Source organism: Scophthalmus maximus, chromosome 1, assembly GCF_022379125.1.
Source record: "Scophthalmus maximus strain ysfricsl-2021 chromosome 1, ASM2237912v1, whole genome shotgun sequence".
NCBI lineage: Eukaryota > Metazoa > Chordata > Actinopteri > Pleuronectiformes > Scophthalmidae > Scophthalmus > Scophthalmus maximus.
In genome coordinates, this window is record NC_061515.1 from 14,729,398 (window position 1) to 14,751,169 (window position 21,772).

General features: G+C 46.1%; 1 protein-coding gene across 5 annotated transcripts in view; it reads left to right on the forward strand.

The window, feature by feature from the left end:
- The first annotated feature begins 256 nt into the window (after window positions 1–256).
- cicb (capicua transcriptional repressor b) overlaps window positions 257–21,772 on the forward strand; it is a 34,615-nt gene continuing 13,099 nt past the window's right edge. For 4 of the 5 annotated variants that reach the window (XM_035640951.2, XM_035640965.2, XM_035640956.2 and 1 more), the window contains exons 1-2: window positions 258–490; window positions 6,774–10,723. In XM_035640951.2, coding sequence (XP_035496844.2) covers window positions 6,901–10,723 — 3,823 coding nt within the window. In that variant the 5' untranslated portion in view covers window positions 258–490; window positions 6,774–6,900. Of the gene's footprint in view, window positions 491–6,773; window positions 10,724–21,772 lie in introns of all 5 variants that reach the window. The other variant, XM_035640974.2, reaches the window with a different exon arrangement.

The following is a 21,772-nucleotide window of genomic DNA, read 5'->3' on the forward strand; positions in this document are numbered from 1 at the left end:
CGGCTGTGTGCTCCCTCCCCTCGGCCCACCCTCGTGCTGTTCCTATGGTTCCCAGAGCTCTCATTGGATACTGTAAAGTTTGGGACAGGACACATGTCTCGCTCAGCATCCCCGCCGCCATTGGCCGCTTCCCCGCGTCCGTCAACCGCAGTTTGACAGCACGCCACGCCCTCCGGTCCGCGGCGCCGCCGCCGATTGGCTACTGTACCTGTCAGCAACCTCTGATTGGTCGGCTTGCCCAGCTGTTAGTGGTTCATTCACCATTTTGTGACTGTAGTGGGAAAAGAAGACCGATAGTTTTTTTATATGCTTGTTTGAGTTTCTGCGGGGGAAAGACATGTTTCGCGGAGGAAAAGTAAAGTGTGAGGCCGGACAGCGGAGCCGCCGAAGCCGACAGGCGAGGGATGTAACGAAGAGCCGCGCGAGCCTCCGCATCAGCAGGACGAGATTATAAATCTTCCTCCGGCGAAGGGGACGAGCTCTGTTTTGGGTGAGTTGAAACTAAAGTTAGCAAACGGCGGAGGAGCCGAACTGACGGGAACGTTCCATCCTCCAGGAGCGGCGAGTTAGCACGAGACGTGGACCAACTGCCGACGGTCGCTCGGCTGCTCCGATGCCGTCCGAAGACATGGAGTGACACCGCTTGCGAGTCGAGGAAGAGCCGAGGGAGAGAGGGGAGGGGTGAGGGTGTAACAGCCTAAAAACTTTCTCAAATGTTTTACCGCAGTCCCACGCACGACGGGGAAACATCAGAGTGTGATACCACAGCTTGCCGATCACTTTTCCCTGACCTTTACTTGTCGAGTTTTGCTCGGAGCAGGGCTAGCGTAGTAAAAAAAAACACACACACACACACACACACACCAAAACACACACACACACACACACACACACACACACAACAACAATCGACCCATTTGCAGCACTGCAGCCCCCAACATGTTCGCGTCGGTTATTTTGTGTTTGTTAAAACAAAATGGACCCGGGGAGAGGAAATGGAAGAAAAGACAAAAACAAGAGAGCGTTTCGCTTGTGTCGTTCCGTCGGCACTAGTAGTCCGCTGCCGTGGCGTACTACGACTACTACAACCACCGCTACTACAAGCGTTACTGAGCTGCTTACTAGAGCGAAACACCAACACGGACAGACGTGCTGCCTTCTCCCAAGTTCTTATAGACACACAGTCGGAGTGTGTGTGTGTGTGTGTGTGTGTGTGTGTTCGTGCGTGTGCGCGCGCGCACTCCTGGCGCCGTGGTGGACATTTGCATGCCGAAACGTCGTTATAGAACGAAGAATCCGGGGCCCCGTCTCGTTCGGGATGACACCACGTCACTCGAAAGCGGTTGTTTGTGTTTGTTACCGGGCACCGTCCGCGCACGCAGCGGGGCAGACCGGCAGGCTGCCTCGAGTCAATAATACTCCTTTGACATTGTGCTGCGCCGCTCGTAGTACTCGCGCGGACCGGCGCGCAGAGAGCCAGGCAGGCAGGCAGGGTCCAGGGATGCGTTCGGGGTTTCCTCGGCTGTTCCCTCGCCGACACACGCACTTTTCTGCACCGCAACCCCGCGGTAAGAGTCGGTGCACGCTCGACGTCTCTGACAGGGCAGGTTTTCAAAACTGTTTTTTTTTTTGGTCATATATCGTGTAAGTAAAACAAATTGAATGATCCTTTTTTTAAAATTATTATTTTGACATTTGGAAAGTGTCCCTCCCTCCCCACCTGTCCTGCAGACTAACATCGTGGCGTGCAGTCATCACGTCGTCAGGATTGCACTTGTTTACGCAGAGGACAAACCCCTGGTGTTGGAGGCATCTTTTGCACAGCTCGTTATCCGTCGATGTGCCATTGGCACTTCTGCCATTTGGTCCCAAACGGGAGCAGCCACCTCTGATCTATGCCACAGCCTCCTGATCAATATGAGCCAGGAATGCACAAACAAATTCTAGGGGCCCTCGATGCTTTTCTTCTAATTGATGTAATATGGCATCCACTAAACAGCTGCCAGTATTCATACCAAGTCACAATGGATGCTCTTCATAACAAGTGTGCATACACTTCAGTGCTCAGACACACACACTTCAGCGCCCTTTTGCTTACACCTAAAATACCCAAGCAAAATGTTTTCTTTTACTTGCGTTACATTGCCTGTGCAATCATCATATCCCACTCATGAGAGCATGAATCGTGTGTGTGTGTGTGTGTGTGTGTGTGTGTGTGTGTGTGTGTGTGTGTGTGTGTGTGTGTGTGTGTGTGTGTGTGTGTGTGTGTGTGTGTGTGTGTGTGTGTGTGTGTGTGTGTGTGTCACAGAGTGCATGTTATCTCCTTTTTATTTTTTAGCTGTTTCATGTATGGGTATGTTCCCCGGTGACCCAGTTAAGGGCAAAGACACCGTGCCATGTTGGAGTGTGTACGAGGGGCCACAGCAGACTTTCCCCCGATTACGGCCGTATATACTACTAGTCTTCCCCTGTTCTACCATTGCACGTTTTTCTCCCTCCATCCCTGTCCTCCTCGCTGCAGTCCTGCGCCCGTACAGACACCCATAAAAAGCTTTTAGGAGACGGATGAGCTGCAGTGTGCCTGGTAACTACGTATACACTCACATTGACATTTGTGCAAATGCAGCGTTGAGCAGGGCACAACCTAAAGACAGCCGTATATAGACATATACCTTGTGTACTATAAGAAAGCTAGGATACCCCCACGTTACACACACACACACACACACACACACACACACACATATACATGCACGCACGCCCATCCTGTGCCATGTAGGCTAAATTCTCTACGATTGACTGCACAAACTGGCATCGATGTGGAGGATTAGTAAGGTCCAATAATAAAATACTGTAGAACTTCTTGCAGTGTTTACATTGAGGTGAGATGTCCTCGTGAATGACCGTTTTGTGTTTGTCTGTGCATGCTTGTGTTCGACACACACATACACACACACATTCACACACACACACACACACACACACACTAACACACGCACACACATACCCTTGCTTAGAAATCACCAGCTTGCTGATCTTTGCATGGAAATTACTATTTTTAATTTCAAATTTCTGGAATGATAAAAGTCACCTTTATGGTTAATTTTTCAGAAATGCTAAACTAAGACTAGCCGTAGTTCGAGTTCCCGAGCATGTGTGTGTGTGTGCGCGTATGAGTGTTTACGTGGCACAATGAATGTGCAAGTCTGAGACAATATACAGGTCCAAGGGAGGTTTTAACAGTGTATGCCTGACTACACTATAGTCCGGCGAGTGTCTGTATGTAAAGTTTAATGTTGCTATGCTGTGGAGAGGGGGGGGGGGGTGCGTTGTGTGCTGCTGCCTGTTTATTGGGTGAAACGGCATCTTTTTGCTTTTTTAAGGTGGAGTAAAGTCCAGTGCCATGGAGACGATCGCCATCGATTAATGTCTCTTCAAAATTTACAGTAGCTTTTGACCAGAACAGCAATACCTGGCTCTTAATCTACTCTCGTGCTCGGAGGTGTGGACGTCTCGAATTACCAAAATTACAACTGAGCTCCTCTCTTTTTTTTTTTTAGATTTTGTCCTAATTTTTGATTCACAGCGTGATTTAGACTTGCTCTTGGCATTTCAGATTGCAAATACTAAGAGTCAAAGATCTGTGGTTATATTCAATTTATCAGTTTTTTGTTCAGCACACACTGTCATACTTGAGATTTTTGTAGGGGAAATTTATGGACTCACATTCGGACAATGTGAAATGATAAAGTCCTTTGCCGTTCATTATATGACAACACTGACAGCACAATTATAGATGCGTCATGCATAAATTCGTAGACTTGGCCCTGTAATTTAGAATAACATGTCTGGTGTCTTTGGCTACTTTGGTATTTTGTCTGGAATTTCAAATAAAATCCTTTGGATAAGGTTATTGCTTGTCCATATGGCACGAGTTTCTACGAATGCACTCACGGACAAGTAAGCATGGTTGAGGAGTTCAAATGTTTTGTTCACCATTGAATTCTGAACTTATCTGATGAATGAATTGTTTGAGACGGGTTATGAATCTGCGCCAAAATTCTTCTGAGAGTAAAGATAGGTCAGCATCTAATTCTGAACTGTCCTCTGTTATCTTCATGCTGTGCACAGTCTGTTGTGCTGTCCGGGACATGCAAAGTTGCAGAATGTGAATACACACACACATATGCCCGCCGCTGGCTTATCAGCCAAAGCCTGGAGCATTTTGGGAGGCCTTGAGCATGACCGATGCATTTTTTCTGTGCTACAAGATCAGATCCTCGAGAGTCCTTCAGTCCACCAGTCAGTCGGCCTAGTGGCCCTGACTCCTTCCTTTCTTTTCCAGTAGCTACAGGATTAACACAGTCAAGGCCTCGGCGTCTTTACTACAATGAGGGGCACTGGTACAACATTCCTGCAGTCACTTTTCTCTCTTTTCCGCATTGTGTGGAATGGATGATTTACATGTATAATTTACAAAGACGTACTGGAATTAGAGAGTAAGTCATTCGCTTTATTTTTGGTGTACAGTTAACAATACGCTCTGCTCACTGGCACCGAGCAATATTTGTTACGAAAAATATTTTCATCTCGGTACTAATTTGAAAAGTGTGCCTGATATTTGGATCGATTATGTGATTAATTTTCACAGGGATGCTCTCGAAGATCAAACGACTTCAGAAAAGATCAGAAATATGTGAACATTTGCATCAGTTTCATTTTCATACATTTTAAGATGAAGTAAATTATCTTCAGTTGCAGACTGTAAAACAGTGAAATGAATAAGTAAGCACAGTGCAGATACCAGGAGAGCGTTGTTTTGTTTTTTTTCAAATGTCAGCATCTGCAGGAAGAATCACAGTTACAGTGCAGTGGGTAAACTCCAGTTGTGAATGTATACACACACCCTGCAGTTGCAGTGAAAAACAAAACATCATTGTTGTGGCCAGAATTTACAATGAAAGAGATCAGTTAATGTATGTTCGAAAGGAAATTAATATTCTGCTTTACCAGTGAGTAGCAATGCTAATTTTTTTTACTGAAAATCAGAAGCAATGAATATGATGATGCGGTGATGAAAAAGAAAGAAATTCTGTCTGTTTATACAGTGAATTTTGTGTGAGGGCAGAGGTCAAGGTAGAGAGCCAGTGATGAGTGTGTGTGAATGACTCGGGTTGTTTATTAGTCATTCAGGACCAGGAAGAGATTATTTTCTCTACTGCAGGAAGTGGAAGTGATGTGATACTGGTTTACGTTGTTGAGCGCTTGTTCTGGCAAACAAACAGTTAACAGTAAGGTCACATTATTTGTGTATGTGTGCGTGCGTGTGTGTGTGTGGGGGATGAAGTTTTCCAGCATCCAGGTCAGGAAGGTTGAGTATTTGTTATGTATTATTTGTCTTGTGTTTTCTTGTCATTGCTGAGGTTAATCGCACACTTGTGCTCATAGCCACAAGAGTGTGTGTGTGTTTGTCAGTACGAGTGTGGGTGTGTGTGTGTGTGTGTGAGAGTGTGTGACTGTATTTAGCCTGTAATCTTGCATCAGTGAGTGTGCCTGATCCTGTGCCAGTCTTTTAATTTCTTTCATTTTGGGCGTAGTTTACCAAGGCAGATTATTCCAATTATATTGTCTTTTTGTAGAATATGTGTGTGTGTGTGTTTGTGTGTGTGTGTGTGTGTATGTGTGTGAGAGGGACAAAACAAAAGACGGCTGGGAAACACTGAGACATCGAGAGAGAGTGAGAGAGGGCCAACGAGTGCTAGAATGATTGTGGAAATTCCCAGTGACTACACAAGAACGGCCGATTTGAATTAACAGCCAAACAGCATCATACTCCGACCTCTCTCTCTCTCTCTCTCTCTCTCTCTCTCTCTCTCTCTCTCTCTCTCTCACACTCACACTCACACTCACACACACACACACACACACACTCACACACACACACACACACACACACACACACACACACTTTTGTTGGAGGCTGACCTCACCCAGGCCACTGCCAGCCCTTCTCCTCCCAATGGAAGTCAAAATAAATGCTGTGTTGTTGCAATCCCACATTGAACACCGAGAATTGTCTATTATGCATAGCAGGAGAAAGCTACCCTGACGCATGTCGAAGTAGCTGGAGGGAGTACAGTGTAGAGATCAGACGACCTTAGTATGTGACTTGAGCATGTGTTTGTGTGTGTTACATAGAAAGATAAGAGAAAAGCATTCAAAATTAATTGCATTAAAAGAGATTAAAGACAGATTGAGACAAATTGAAGTGAGTGACCTTGAATCTTTTGTTCTTTCTCTTTTGAGTAAACTAACCTACTAGTAAAGTAAACCAAAATTCCATGATCATCCAAATATAAACCACTCTTTTCTTCACCCTTTATTCATTATTTAATATTGAAATAACTGAATAAAAGATGTGAACAAGAATCATGTTTTTTTAGTTAAAATGAAAAACAATCAAGTCTTTTATTTTCATGATGCAGTCATTTTCAAAAACACTGCTGTCAGGTTTTAGAATGTTGGACAATTATTGTTGGGATTAAGATGATATGTTTCCAGTATACAAACTTGCACTTGCAGACATGCACACTGTAGTGGACCAGGCAGATATGGAAGCATGAGTGAGAGCATTTGTCAGTTATTCAGCCAGTGTGGTAGGCAGTGCAGAGAAGCATGCATCCAGGTATGACGTCATTTCTACTCTCAGCAATTTTGGATTATGAAGATAATAAATGACCACCTGTCTTCTGCATCTCCCTCTTCTTTTCCAGACCGCAGCTCAGAGGACAGAAAGAGGGGGAGAAGAAAAGAGGAGAAAGACAAATTAAAGGAGTGCCTTAGAAGTGAAGAAGAGGAGCGACACACAATCCACAGTACTTGGTGAACAGTGAGGAAAAGATGAGACCAATAAAAAAGCACAGAGGGCGTTCTCCGCCGTTAGCACGAGGCAGAGGGGGGAGACGGAGAGGAGCCTCTCAGCTCCTCCAGGAGAAAGACCCCAAAAGAGTTAAGAGGGAGACACTCGTCAAAACCACACAGCACACACCCAACACTCCCTCCATACGCAAACAGAGTCCGCCTACAGCCAGCAACTCAAACGAGGAGCCGGTCGCAAACAGCAACAGGGAGGAGACAACTGAGCCGAGGAAACCTGCGGAGTCAGTTGACAGAGATGGAAAGAAGGCAGTAGAAAAGACAGAAAAAGAGAAGACAGTGGGCACGAATACAGCCATGTCCACCAAATCTTTAGCATTTCCTACCTCTGCCCCGGCTCCACTGTCCACAGCCACGCCTACTCTCGCCACCAATCACAGCCCCAGTTTAGGCTCAGTCTCGAGTAGGAAAACAGCCACATTTAAGGCCCGCGTCCCGAAGAAGAAGTACACATATGAGCACTTTGCTAACAATGCAAGTGCCCTGACTACCATTCCTACCTCCAGCCCTGCACTCATACACAACAGCTACTGCAATATTAACAGCAAAATTAGTGATAATGTGAAAATACTCAACAATATTAGTAATAGCATTAACAGAAGCATTAATGTTAGTATCAATAGTAGTACTAACAGTAACACTACAAGTGGTATTAACACAACTAACAGTAGTAATAGTAGTGCTGGGAGCCATAATACGATCATTAATAGCAGTAATAGTAGAAGTAATAATTGCTCAGGTAATCAGCCATCAGTGCTAACTGTGGATAGTAAAGCTACAGAAGAAAACCATCTAATCCCCATGGAAGATAGGGCCCTCAGGATTGCAGACTCCCAGGAAAAAGAGGCCAAAGTTGGTGAAAATGAGTCAGAGGGGGCCCCCAACTCGGTGCGCTCCTCGTCCACTGATACAGCTAGTGAGCACTCAGCTGACCTGGACGCGATGGAAGCGACAGGTCCCAGCCTTCATCAAAAAAACTCCCACCTCGCGGCTCCCCTCCATAACTCGCACCCTGAAGAGGCCAGCCTTTCAGGGGGGCTGGCTGAAGCTCTGGCCAAAGGCATGAAGAACCAAAGGGTCCTGGCTCGTCAGCTAAAGAGGGCCATAGAGAGTGTGGTTGGGTCTGCGATGGACAGAGGGGTCAAGGAGAGAGACTTGTCGACTGTGTTCAGACCAGGGGTGGTGCGTCGGGTAAGTGGAGGTTCAGTGGAAGTCCAGCTTCAAGGAGAGGAGACGTTTGTTAAATACCCTTTCCATGGTGGATCCGTGATGATATCATCACCATCAGCGGGGGCAGATACCACTGTGGACTTCATTTTGGATGCCCCCCCACCTGGCATGGCACCTGTGGCTGTAGGGACCCAAGTGTGTGTGCCCTTTGGTGGAGAGGAGAGGGGTCCTCTGCTGTACAGACAGGGGATTATCACTCAGGTGGACCCTCACCCTGGCGTCTCATTCCCCTACCAGGTGCTCCTTTGTGAGGACAGAGAGACTCTTGGTAATGGGGGGGTGGCAGAGGAAAAAGAAAAAGGGAAAGCTGTGTGGGTGTCCCGGCAGAGCATGAGACTCCTCACCCCTCCCTGGGAGGTCCCACATTTGGATGGTGGGAAAGCAAAGGAGAGGGAACGGGAGAGGGAAAGGGAAGAGAGGGAGCGGAGGGAGGAGATGGAGGTAGAGAGAGAAGTGTGCCAGTTGAGTATTGGAATGGGGGTGCTGGGAGGGGGAGCAAGATTAGATTTTGCACATGAAGGGGTCACAGGAGGGCATCCATATGGGAGCACACATCCACCCCCCCACTCTTCCACTGTCACCTCCAGTGCAGTAGCCAGCACAGTTCATGGCTGCGGAGGAAACTACTCCGACCGAGAAGGAGAGAAACAGCCAAACACTCCAGATGAAGATGTAGAGGTGTCCCGTTTTAACATGGGCCTTTCAGCTGGTCCCAAGCCAAATGCTGGGACCTCTCAGCAGAGGAACATCATCTCCAAGTCCCGCAGCTACCCTCCCTCCTCCCCCCACCTCACTGTAGTACGGGGTCTGGGACCCCCACGCCTCTCCACACTTGCTAGTCCTCAGCCTCCCCCTTCACCTGCCTTACTGGGGTCTGAAATTAACAACACCACTCCAAACCTACCTCCATCCAAGACCACTCCCACCCAGACCCATACTCCCACTTCTGGTGGGGGATCCTCCTCTACCTCCTCTCGCTCCAGGACTCCCCTCTCATTGGCTCAGCAAAAATACAAGAAGGGCGATGTGGTGTGCACCCCGAATGGTATCCGTAAGAAGTTCAACGGTAAGCAGTGGAGAAGGCTGTGCTCCAGGGAGGGCTGTATGAAGGAGTCTCAGCGTCGAGGATACTGCTCCAGACACTTGTCCATGAGGACCAAAGAGATGGAGGCAGCAGGGGGGGAGAGGGGGGCTGGAGGAGGAGGAAGCAGCTCAGGGACCGTCACCCCCTCTGACCTACGAGGCAGAGCCAGTAGTGAGTTTGAGTGGGATGACACATCAAGAGAGAGTAGTGAGACCAGTAGCAGAGGAGACTCCAGACCTCGCCTGGTCCTGCCTTCCCTCCTCCCCCATGACCTGTCTTCACGCTTTGACTTTGATGAGTGTGAGGCCGCCACCATGCTCGTATCATTGGGGAGCTCCCGCTCGGGCACCCCCTCCTTTTCTCCCATCTCCAACCAGTCGCCCTTCTCCCCTGCCCCATCTCCCTCACCCTCCCCACTTTTTGGCTTCAGGCCGGCAAACTTCTCCCCGATTACCGCCTCCCCGGTTCTGCAACACCGGAGGCACAGGCAGCCCAGTGGTACGGGGGGAGGAGGGGGAGGGGGCAGTAAAGCGGTAGCCTCAGCTGGGGGAGCAGAAAGAGAGAGACACACTTCAGGCATCCAGCCTTCCTTCCACAGCAACCTGACGTTTACAGTCCCCATGAGCCCCAGCAAACGAAAGCCAGATGCACCTCCTCTACCACCCCTTCCCTCACACCACCACGATTACACAACTAAGACAGAGTTGGATCAGGGTGAACTCAACTCTTTCAGGGTGTTGTCCCCCCAGACACCAGCTTCACATTCCCACACACACACGCCCACCTTCCCCCGACCCAGAGGAGTGACCACCCCCTCTTTAAGTCGGCCCTCGTCCTCCACTGCTGTCTCCCCTCCTCCTCTGCTGGTGTCTCCAACTCCTCCTTCTCCACTCACCCTTGATGGGGGGCCTCTTCGTGGGGTCCCTGTATCCCAACAGGCCTTGCGGGACTCCCCTGTCATTGTGCGTAATCCTGAAGTCCCACTGGCAAAATTTACAGAATGTCCCTTAGGAAGAGGAGGAGGAGGTGGAAACGAAGGCGGGATTAATAACACTTCATCTAAAGACATCGGCATAACACCCCTTACCCCTCAGCCAATTTGTGGACTCCAGGTTCCCGTCCCCATTAATGCTGCCACAGCCACCGTACCCAATGGCACCATCCTTTTGCGAAGCCCGACCCAAACTTTGGTGCTTGTGTCCCCATCACCTTCCTCCCTACTCACCACTGACAACCCTGCCACCCCCCTGCAGGCTCTGTCAGTTACTGTCAGCCAAGCCACTGCCCCCGCTCCAAGTAGCACGGACAGCTCTGTGGAACGTCAGGAGAACAGGGGGACAGGGTTTGGGGGTGAGGTCCAGCAGCCAGTTCCCTGTCACCCGTCTCCCACTGCATTGCTGCCCTTGATCCTCCCAGCAGAAAACCTTCACCCCATCCCACGGAAGGACATCATCATGGGACGTCCTGGCACAGGTGAGGGTTGCTCCACACATTTTAATTTATGTACGTGATGCCTGCGACTTTGAAGGAACGAGGTGAAACTCAAACTCAGTGAAATTTATGAATTGGACTTGTTTATTAGATATTACATTCCAAAATTCATTAATAACTGATCCAAAATAAAAGAATGAATTAAGCAAAATCCCAAAAAGAAATGCACCTTGTCGATAAAAAAAAAGGTTGTAATAGATTATCATTCATTTTCAATGTGCTAAAAATATTTTAGTGTATCTATTTAAAAAGGAAGAATGATTACACACAATTCTCAGAAATTATCTATTTATAGCATTCCTCACCCTGTTAATATATTGCCTTTAAAATTTAAATCTTTATTACTATAAAATATGTCATCATGAAGCTCTGTATTTACAAACAAAAAAATTGTGAAAAGACTAAGGAAGTTTTTTTGCAACATCCAGTGTTTTTTTTCTCTTATCTTTTTTCTGTGTAATGTATATCTTTTAAGTTGTTTATTTACATGTATTTCATAGAGTATACTCACTCAATTAATTTTTTTAAAGGATTTATTATTTTGTTAGCTGGGGTCACAGGGTCAACTCAGCATGGACAGTGGAAATTCTTTCATTCTGGCCTTGAACCAGTAGGTTAACAGTCCTTTGCAGTATGAGAGCAGTGATTCTTTTCTTCAGGCACTGAGAAATGCAGTGATAGTACAGCTACGTCTTGAGAGTAAGTATCTTAGGAGAGAAAGAAGAGAAAAAAAAATCATTAAAGTGATGAGAAAAATTATAGTAGAAATGTAGCCTTAAACAAGCTTTTATTTTGTGCTTGCACACACACACACACACACACACACACACACACACACAATCATAGAGGTTGAAAGACAGAGAAAAAGAGGGAGTAATATTAAAGCTTCAATACAAAATAGACACTGATTTGTTTCTCTCTATATACATTTTTCCTATGAGTTAATACCAGCCAAATCCTAATTAATAAAATGTGTTGTATTTCATCCATCAAATAAATCTAATGAAGCTAAACAATCATTCATCCAATAATCAGACAAAAAGCGTGAAACTGTTGTATAATTTTTATTTTATTTTGTTTTATATAATAACTTGTCTGAGAACAGATAACACACACAGGGTAATGGAGGAGTTAGATTCACATGACCGTGCCACAACCTGTGTGTGTTGGTGGCGCCCAGTGAAAGAAGTGCCTGTTAGCCGACATGCTGTTGTCCCATATGGCCTCCTCCTCTAATCATCCGTCCACCATCCTCATGTTGGGCCATTAAACTAAATGCTGAAGCCGATCATGTGACCCACGTAAGCCCTGGAACTGGACCCTGTGATGGTCGTCAGGTGTTGTCTCATCTGACACTAAATTCACTTCACATCACACTAAGGTGGGAACAACCCCTGCCATATCATGCGAACAAAAGGGAGTTTGGTTCATCTGATGGTTTTTGGAAGAGGAATATTTCATGAATCATACAATATTTAAGAGTCACACTCTATTTTTAAACATACAAAATTAACAAAGCAATAATTAATTTGTTGTTGGTTTGGATTTTCAGATGCAAATGGAAAAGTTGTTTAGTGTTGTATATGTGTGTGTTTCTGTCTTAGAGTGTGTAAGAGAGAGAGAGATAGAAAGTGGAAGCAGAAAATATATGCATGGGCATGCTTTGGTGTTTTGTATTTTCTATAGGGATTATACTGTACATTATACAGGATGAACTCTGTCGATATTGGAGGGTCCTTCTTATATTGCCAGTCATTACAGACAGAGACTTTGTGGCTGAGTGGTAGCAATCATTCCTACACTACACAGACAAGACACATGGTCTCACAATAAAAAGGAAGGGGAAGTTTGATAAGAAGAAAAAAACGAGTACTTTGAAGGAAAGAAAAATAATGGATGAATGTGATCAATGTGTGATCAAAGTTCCGTATAGACTCCCTTATATTGTCTCTGGTGCTACACAAGAAATAAACATGTCAAGTGGGAATGGAACCTGTGGGCTAGATTTACAATATTAGGACAGTTATGGACTGTGAACATGTTTTGATTTTGTGTGTTAGAGCAATGGGGGAAAGAAATCGGAATGGCATCAGAAAGGGAATGAGAAATGCCACAGACAGACACCAGCGTAGATTATTTTTTAAAGACGCGCGCGTGTGTGTGTGTGTGAGGGTGGGTGGGTGTGTGTGTGTGTGTGTGTCTGTGTGTGTCTGTGTGTATGACTTCCTGACCCCAGCTCTGTGCCCCAGCTATTATCTCCGTACTCACTACAAACGATTTCCCTTGACTCTTCCTGTGTGTATGTTCATGTGTTAGTTAATTAGTGAAGAGTACAGATATAGTGAAGCGAGTTGTGGGCTGCAATGTTGGCCAGTATCACTGAGGTGGGTTGATTTAAAATGTGTGTGTTTGTGTGTGTCAGATATATGTTGTCAGTGAAGTGTGTGGGTATGTGAAGTATTTGTTTCTCAAGCTCCTGTGCGGGAATATGTTGTACTATACTGTTTGTGTGTGAGAGCGAGTTTAAGGGGCTAGTTTTCAGTTTTGTGATGTATGGACATAAATAATGAATTGGGGTAATTTACTTCACCAGCTCTCAGCGTGTTTGTGCTTATGTCCGTGCGGACTTTCATGAGTGTGACAGAGAAGTGGACAAGAAAGGGAGTGCTGTCGTTTTGAGTGTACGGTCCCTCCTCAGACCCCCCCCCCCCCCCCCCCCCCCCCCCCCCCCCCCCCCCAACCACCACCTTTTTTTCTGCAACTGAAAGATGCTGAATGAATGAATTGCATCTTTTTGTGTGAGAGCATGCACACTTGCCTGTGTGCATTTATTCTGAAGATCTCTGAGTGAGGAGCACATGTGGGTGTTTTCTGTAGCGGCAGAAAGAGTGTGTGAGCTTCTGCATATGGACGTAGGAGAGTGTGAAGTACAAAAGAAAGTAGGAAACTGTGTTTGTGTGTGTTTGCAATCACACGTTTGGTATGTTTGTGATTTGTGAGTGTTTTTTTATCAGCTTGTGAGAGATTAACAGACGGTAAAGTGTAAAGATTTAAAGGCAATTTAGTCTTTTTTAAATAACCTTAATTATAGTTTTTTTTATATATATGATTATATAAGTAAAGCTTTCATTCTCTCTTGTCACTGGGAATAATGTTGAAACTTCTCGATCTTGATATACAATCATCAGATTAATTTTGTTGTTATAATTAATATTATTTAGAGTACACATTCAGTATCAGTATGAATTTTATGTTTATGCCAAAAAGTACAAACATTTTTCTGCAGTCAGATTCCTTTTCAAATGCGGGTGGAAACACAAAAACTTTTTACTCCCAACACTATTGAAATTCTCCTATGTGGGTTACCAACTCATTAGTGATGAAAATGTGCACCTATTCAAGGAAAGGACTAGCCTTGAATAAAATTAAACTTTAAAAAGCCTGATGAGGTTCATCAGGCTTTTAAATTATATAATCTATTTAATAAAAAAAAAAATTACAGTTGAAAAATAAAATGTGAAAACTAAATGTCCGGTATGTTCCTGTGGTCAGATTCTTTTCATCAGGGGTGAGTGGAATTACTGTGAAATATCTGGCAGTCAATAAAAGTAATAAAAATGTAGGTTATCTCAGCCAACCAATATAGTTCTAAGACCTTATAGCTTATATATTAAAGTGTTGATTTAATAATTAAGGAGACTTTGAGACTATGGCGTGTGGACGGGTCAAATTAAATTTCATACAGTTCAGGAATATGTAGCTGGTGAGTTCTTCCTCTCTTATCTATGTTACCCACACTATAGTCCTACACATACACATACATATGTCAGAAATAAGGCATCAGCCTCCTGGCTCAGTTAAGCTCCGCAGCTGACAGTCACACACTTCGGTCACACACAGACAAAGTGGCGTATGTACTCCGTTTGCACGTGCTTTCACACTTGACACATGCTAATGAGAAAGTAAATGAAATTAGTGTTTGAGCTTCGCTGCAACTTCATGTCGAATAAAACTGTTAAAGGACCAGATCAGCGACAAGGTGAAGGATGAGAACCATTTTTTATGGTGTCACTTTTTTGTGTGTGTTTGTGTGTGTGTGTGTGTGTGTGCTTGTGTGTGTTTGTGTGTGTGTGTGGGGGGGGGGGGGGGGGGGGGGGGGAGCAACCAAGCGTCAATCATTGACTACCGGATATGATGTGTGAGCGCCAAACGTCTGTTGCCATGGCAACAAAGCAAACATCGCATTAATGATGTCTGTATATAACATAGAATATTCACAAATGGAAATGGCAACCTGTGTGTGGGTGTGTGTGTGGCTCATGCACTTGTGTTTCCACTGACAGAAGAAGAACGTATGTTCTTCATATGTTCATATGTGTCTGCACACCAACACAACATTGGCAGCTCCCTCTCACTCCGTCCTGGGTACAGAGACTATCCAGGATAATCGGAGGGTTTCCTCTGAATTATTTAAGCAGTGACTAAAGTGTTCCAGGTCAAATATCAATTACATATTCATATTTAGTTTGTTTGTACCAATTTTAGGTCATTTTGAAAAATACAACTCCTATTATAAGCCTTTATTTAAAACATATTTTCCTTTTTTTTACATTTACTGAGAGTGTATCGTCGTGGAGCCGCCTCCGTCATCACTCTCACCCTGAAGACAGTGAGGAAAGTCTTAAATGACTCCTGTGTAATTGTTTGACTGGTTTCACTAGAAGCTTTTTGCTCTATGGCTACGTAGTGAAACTGCTTAGCATCTCTCATACTGTGCTGTATGATTTGTTATCATCTCAAATGAGTGTATTCTCTTTTTCACCTTCAGTCAACATTCAAAGCTGGAATGTTGCCGTTTATATTATTAACTTCGATTAATGTTTTCTCTCCGTCTCTCTGTCGCTCACCCACACAAACATGCACATACAGTTTCTGCAACACTGAGTAAACACCTCACACTCTCTTAAGTACGCGCAAATACACTTTTCCGCACTGTTATTATGCACACGGATACATCTTTTCCTCTGCTTTCCCGTCTCCCTTCGTCTCATTTTTTAAAAATAATTTTCTTCCGAAAACATGATGAGAGATTTGTTTTTTAACCCTTTGCTCCATCGCATTGCAGTGGCTTTGCTTCCCCTCCTCTCTTCATCCTGGTCTACCCGGATACGGATACCCGGGAATAACATCCCCACTCCCTCCCGCCCCTGCTTTACGTAACGCTTAAAGCACTGCATATCCTCCCTGGCCATGGCAACAACCACATCTGGATCACACAGCCATCTAGACGGGCAACAAAGCACGCGAGAAGCCCTCAAGACTTACCACAAAAGTCATGTGCAACAATAATCCTGTTTCCTATTGGGCAAAGCTTACTTTAGGGAGATTCATAAAATGCACTGGTGCAGTGGGACTCCTCCGTCCTTAGGTGGCTCCAAGACTTTGACTGCTTGCATTTGAAGTTAGAATGAGATTCTGCTTCTCTGTCGAATTCATTGTTCTTACAAGATGACAGTGTTCATGTGTTCCTCACGTCCTAGTTGGGAATCAATTTGTGTTTTGCTCAGGAATTTCTTTTCCCTCCTTCATCCCACTCTCCTCTATCATCCTTTCATCTCTAGCCCCTCAGTCTTTGCACTGGTTTACTGGTGCTGCCTGTCTCTTAGCCATTTATCTGAAGACTAGTAGTGCCCCCAGATGGCCAAACACATACATTACAAGTTCCATCACAGTGCGTGGAGGGATCTGGATCTTCTAACACTAATCTCAAGTTTGTGTTTGATGTATTCTGCTCAATGGTAATTATATTCACTGTTGTGAAAAGAGAGGTAATGAATCCACCTCTGTAGCCACAGAGTGCAAAGTGTGTTTTGCATCACAGCCATGACTGATACATTTGATTGCCAATAATTGCTGTTTCATTCCTCTCGGTGCTCAATGATGGAGTTTTTATTTTGCATCTTTGAACAAAACGAGGAGTACCAGTTAAATTGAACTTTAAGGTCCAGTGTCTTAAAAGAAACTCCTTTTTTGGAACCCCAATAAGTGCTTCCTCTGGGTGTCAACAAGAAATGTAAAAATGACTGGTCAAGCTTATTTTGATGCGATAGATGATGATAGTCAGTGGCAGACTGGTGACCACGGGCGACACGGGGACCTATGCCCAACATGGCTGTTGCTATGGTAACTGCAAAGGAATGGTGGATCGAGTTATAATTGGACAGAGCAAACGGTGGGTTGTGGGTGGGAGAGACACAGAGCACGGGGATGGAAGATGAATTAGGGGATGAAAGAGAGATGGGATGGGGGAGTGAGCGAAGGCGGCGCTCTGCCTGCACAGCATAGGTAAAGAGGAGGAGGGGGAGGAGGGAAAAAAGTTTCTTGAGTGAGATCACGTGGCAGTTGACAGATTTAATTGGGGGGTAGAGACGTGCATACGTACGCACATTAAAGGCATGATGTCTATAGGAGGAGACAGCCAATGAAAGCTGCTGAACACCTACACAGATATTGAACTGCAAGCGAGGCAGCAGGGAGAGATAGTTAGACTTAGTTAAGGGGGATTTCTCTTTGACAGTTTCTCTGTCTTACTCTTGCTTGTTTTCACCATGTATCTTGATTATATATGACTAAACGCCAAAAGTCTGTGGTTTCCCACCATCATCTCCTCCGCCACCTGTCACGCATGAGGTCGACAGATGTTCTCATCTTAAGCGTACATTGTTTTGTGCTCAAACAGCCGTTGTGTGGCTATTAAAAGTGTTCCTGAACTGACACAAATACATTGACAAAAACAGGTTTACAATATTCCGTTGCGAGTCAATCAAGAATTTAGGCGTTTTCGAACCAGACTGAAGGGAAAGCTCATTACTCTGCTCCGAATAATTGGTCAGAAGTAGTTCATTACAAAGGGCTTGTAATGTTTATCCAGAGTTGTAACCACACAGCAGCCACAGTAATCCCTCAACTCCACAGCTGCCCTCTTTCAACCTCTCTGCCTCTCAGGCAAGCTGTCCAACTCCCTCCCCTTAACACGCTGTTTTTGCTTGATTGACTGAGCTCGGCGCAGTTGATAAAGCCTTAATCTCTTACTCTTTTTACCTGTCACTTCTTCTGATGCCTGTTCGTGTAACCCTTGTCTAGAAACCCTCTGGGGTCGAAAGAGGAACAAACAGTCACACCATATTTTTACATGAAGCAAGATGCTTAACTGATGCCAGCAGACTGAAAAGATAAAGGCGCAAAGGAGTTGAGCGGTTTGTTAAGGTGGAGCTTGGCACATTGCAGAGAGAGCTCTTTTTGTTGGAGATGTCAGAGCATTGTTTTTTTATCCCACTTATGTTCTCGTACAATTGAACTGATCTAAATTTAAACTTGTTTTTTAGATCTGTTACCCAGGACTTAATGGGTTAACTTTTTTCTTTCTTTGAAACTACTGGCTTGTAGGTCCCAGTATTGTATTTGCCTCACGAGTGAGGTAGAGAATGTCTTCTATGAGGAGAAACCGGATCATATGTGCAAGTCCTTTTCCTTTGTTTCTTAGTTGTGTTATACTTACACAACATAGGTGTCTTCAAATGTTTTTCCCTCTGTCTCCCCCATCTCTGGCCCCCCACGCTTTTCCTCCCTTTAAGAGAAGTTCTGTTTTCACAAGTTGTTTTCTCTCCTCCCACCCACCCACCCCTCTCTACTTGCCTGCCTCTCCGGCTGAAAATGACTCTCTAGTCTATTTTTACCCTTTGGTTCTCTCCACTCTTTGCCTGTTCCACCCATTTTGCCTTTCTTTCTAACTACCCCTACTCTCCTTTTTTAAGTTCTTCTTCTTATTATTATTATTATTGTTATTATTTTCCTCTGTCTCTCCCTCTTTCTCCCTTGCCTCCCCATGTCAGTGTTGCCTTACAACATGTTATTTTCTGTCTTGAGGAGGATAGAGAGATGGAAATATTTGGGAGATTTGAATTGGCTTTTTTTTGTTGTGGTGGAAAATGACATCACTTGTCTCCCCCACTGTCAGCAGCAAAGCATACCATTGGCCCCAAAAAGGTTTGTAATCCTTCTCAGAAGTGAAACGTTGCAGATTTATAATCCAGCCAGTATTTCTGTTTACTTGTAAAAACTTTTTAAATCTCTCAAATGCCAGGCAGGAAGACCTTGCAGAACTCTTTAGAGGTTTAATGGGTGTGAATTTTGCGTTGTCATCTTGACTTCAGAGGCCTCATTGACATCCTTTCCCTGTGCATATTGATTAGAAAGACCAAAAGCAGCGTGGCAAGGTTAACAGCAGATAGCTCACTGGCGCCTCTCCGCATCGGATGGTCTTTATGGGTATGAAATATTGAGCAGAGTATTTGTAAGAGGGAGGGATCTCATCTAACTTCTGTTAGGCCATTGGTTGGCCTATATCTGAGTGTCGCCTTTCTATTCGTGCATCTACGTATCACTCACGGTTTACTACGAACCCTGCACCAATGACCTAAAACCGGGGGTGGGCTTATTGAAAGACAGATATACACACTGTTGGGGCCTTACTTGAACGCCAACCAGTGTTTTTGTGTTAACACGGAAGAGTTACATGGCGTCTTTATTTCTCAGCGGTACATATTCGAGATAAGTTCACTTTTTCGTCGTGACAGGAGGAGCTGTTCGCCAGGCCGGGTGGAATTTGCATATGACTGGCATTCCAGTGCACACGCCGACCAATGGGGGGTCGTGGCGGGCAGGTTACGAGTGGCTGCCGTGGCCAATAGCCGGCTGGAATTGTCAGATGGGGGCGGGACAAGGCTGGGCGAGGTTGACAGGACGAGGAGGGGAGGGTGACGAGCGCGGGGGAAAGGGGTGGGGGGCAGCAGCAGCAGGCCAGTTTACAACAAGAGGAAGAGGGAGGGAAAGAGAAAGAAAGGGCCAAGGCTCCGCGGCAGAGGCGACTGGGCGAAAATAAGGGAGTAAACTCGGACCAGGAGTTGTGGAGATGCGGAGCGAGGACTTTCCGAGACCAAAACAACACACGTAACTCCAGATATTCTCCACCGACCGGACGGTGCGCGCGTCCGATGTGGTCGGCGCAAAGCGGCTAGCTAACCTGCTGCAGACGGACGGTCCTCAGCGACGGCTTGAACCGAACCTCCTGTATCGCTTCTTCTTAGTGTACACCCCCCCGCCGCCCCCCCGTCGACTCCGGGTCCTGTGGTCGGGCATCTTCATCCACCCTCGTCTTGAGAAACACAACATCGGTTCAATCCCCATTTTCTCCTCGCCGACTGGAGCCAGGAGTCCGCGCCGCGCTCGCGTTTGTCGCCGTGTTGTAGTCTCGCTCGTCGCTAGCTAACGTCAGGTTTGTGGTCGGATCGGCCAGATGGGTTAAGGAGCGGGTGGATTTTAAAGAGACAAGCTTAGCTCAAGCTTGTAGGAGGGACAACAGTGTGTGTGTGTGTGTGTATGTGTATGTGTTTGCGCGCGTGTGTGTTTGCTCGTGATAACCAAGCTGATGTGTAGTGGGGCTGTGAGCACTGGGTGATGGATGAATGCACCAGATTTACAGTCAACGACATCTGCTTATGCGTAGTAAACAGGGATGCGCCGGAGTCAGTCGCTACTCTTTTATTGATGTTTTCATAATATATTGGCAGGTGCATTGTACAATTCTGGAGTTGAGTATTGGGAAAAACAAGAGAGTATTCGGTGTAATGCACTTGTCAAACAGTCCACACGGGATTACTTTGGCAGCCAAGTGCATGTGAACACGCCTTTGTAGTTGAGACATGAGAACAATTGGGTTTCTTTTGCCTCTGTGTGCGGCTGGTGCACAACCAGGGGCGTTCCCGAGAGGTTGGTCCAAATTGGAGCGGTGCACTTGAGGCTCCGGGTTGTTGCAAGAGACGGCTGAATCCGGGTCTAAATGCTTCATAATATGAATCGGCTCGTGTCACGGTAGTCTGTATCTGAGTAAACGGCACACACTCGGACAACAACCAGACCCCCCCCCCCCCCCCTTTGCCACACTCCCAAGTTGAGACGAATCCCGTTTCCTGTGATCGGCCCAATTTGCTCGTTGCAGTGCAGCGGAGCCTGATCGATATCGTGCCCTCGCACCGCTGCCCTTCAGCCGGCTCGCTGCGATGCCCCACGTGCCCGCCGACACCTGCCGACGCCACCTGTCCGCCGCTCCGTTCTGACCGCACGCCGAGGTTCGACATGGCCCGGAGACACTGCGCAGTTTCCCGGCGCGTGTGTTAATCCAGGCCGTGGCTGGGCTCGGGGCCTTGTTAACCCCTGCGTGGCCGCGCGGCTGTCGTAATGTAAACAAACAGGGAGAGAGGGCACCGGGGGTAATTAGACCAAAGGACGGAGGACGCTCGTCTTCGGTGTGAATCGGCTTCTCTGTGGGTCGTCCGCACACTGTCGGACGAGCACAAGGGTACCGTCGAGTTTCGCCCGGTACTCTACTCGTTTATTGTACATTCTGTCCACTGCTGCGGGATGGTTCCGAGTGCGTTACAAGATTGCGGCATTCTGCGATACGGAGGAACGGACTCTTCGTGAGACACACGCGTCTCGTTTTTCTTCGCGTTCGAGTTCAAACGGAGAGGAAAGAGTCCCCCCTCTCGGTGGCACATTTGAAAGCCCCTCTTGGTGCATGCGGGAGGTGGTGCAGTCATGATTGTGAGTGATGACTGCGACCTGTGGGGATGACACGGATGCAGGCGCCGTCGAGCACTGGCCGTCACGTGTGACTTTGCATCGGCCCGAGGCTTTGGATCAAGACATGTCGCCTTCACCGGATTCCCGTGTGTTGTAGAAGAAATATTTGAAAAGGACATATTATTTTTGCCTCGTTCTTTTTTGAAAAAAACATCAAGGATTTCACTCCACCATGTTCTCATCAGAGAATCCCCAGTATCTCCGCCAAGGATTAAGCATGTTTGGTCAGTCCATGTCCTTTACCTTACCTGTTATATGTCTCCCCCCAAAATAATGTACACATGTTTCACTATTGTTCAGTTATTGCATAATGCAATCCATAAGTGTTAA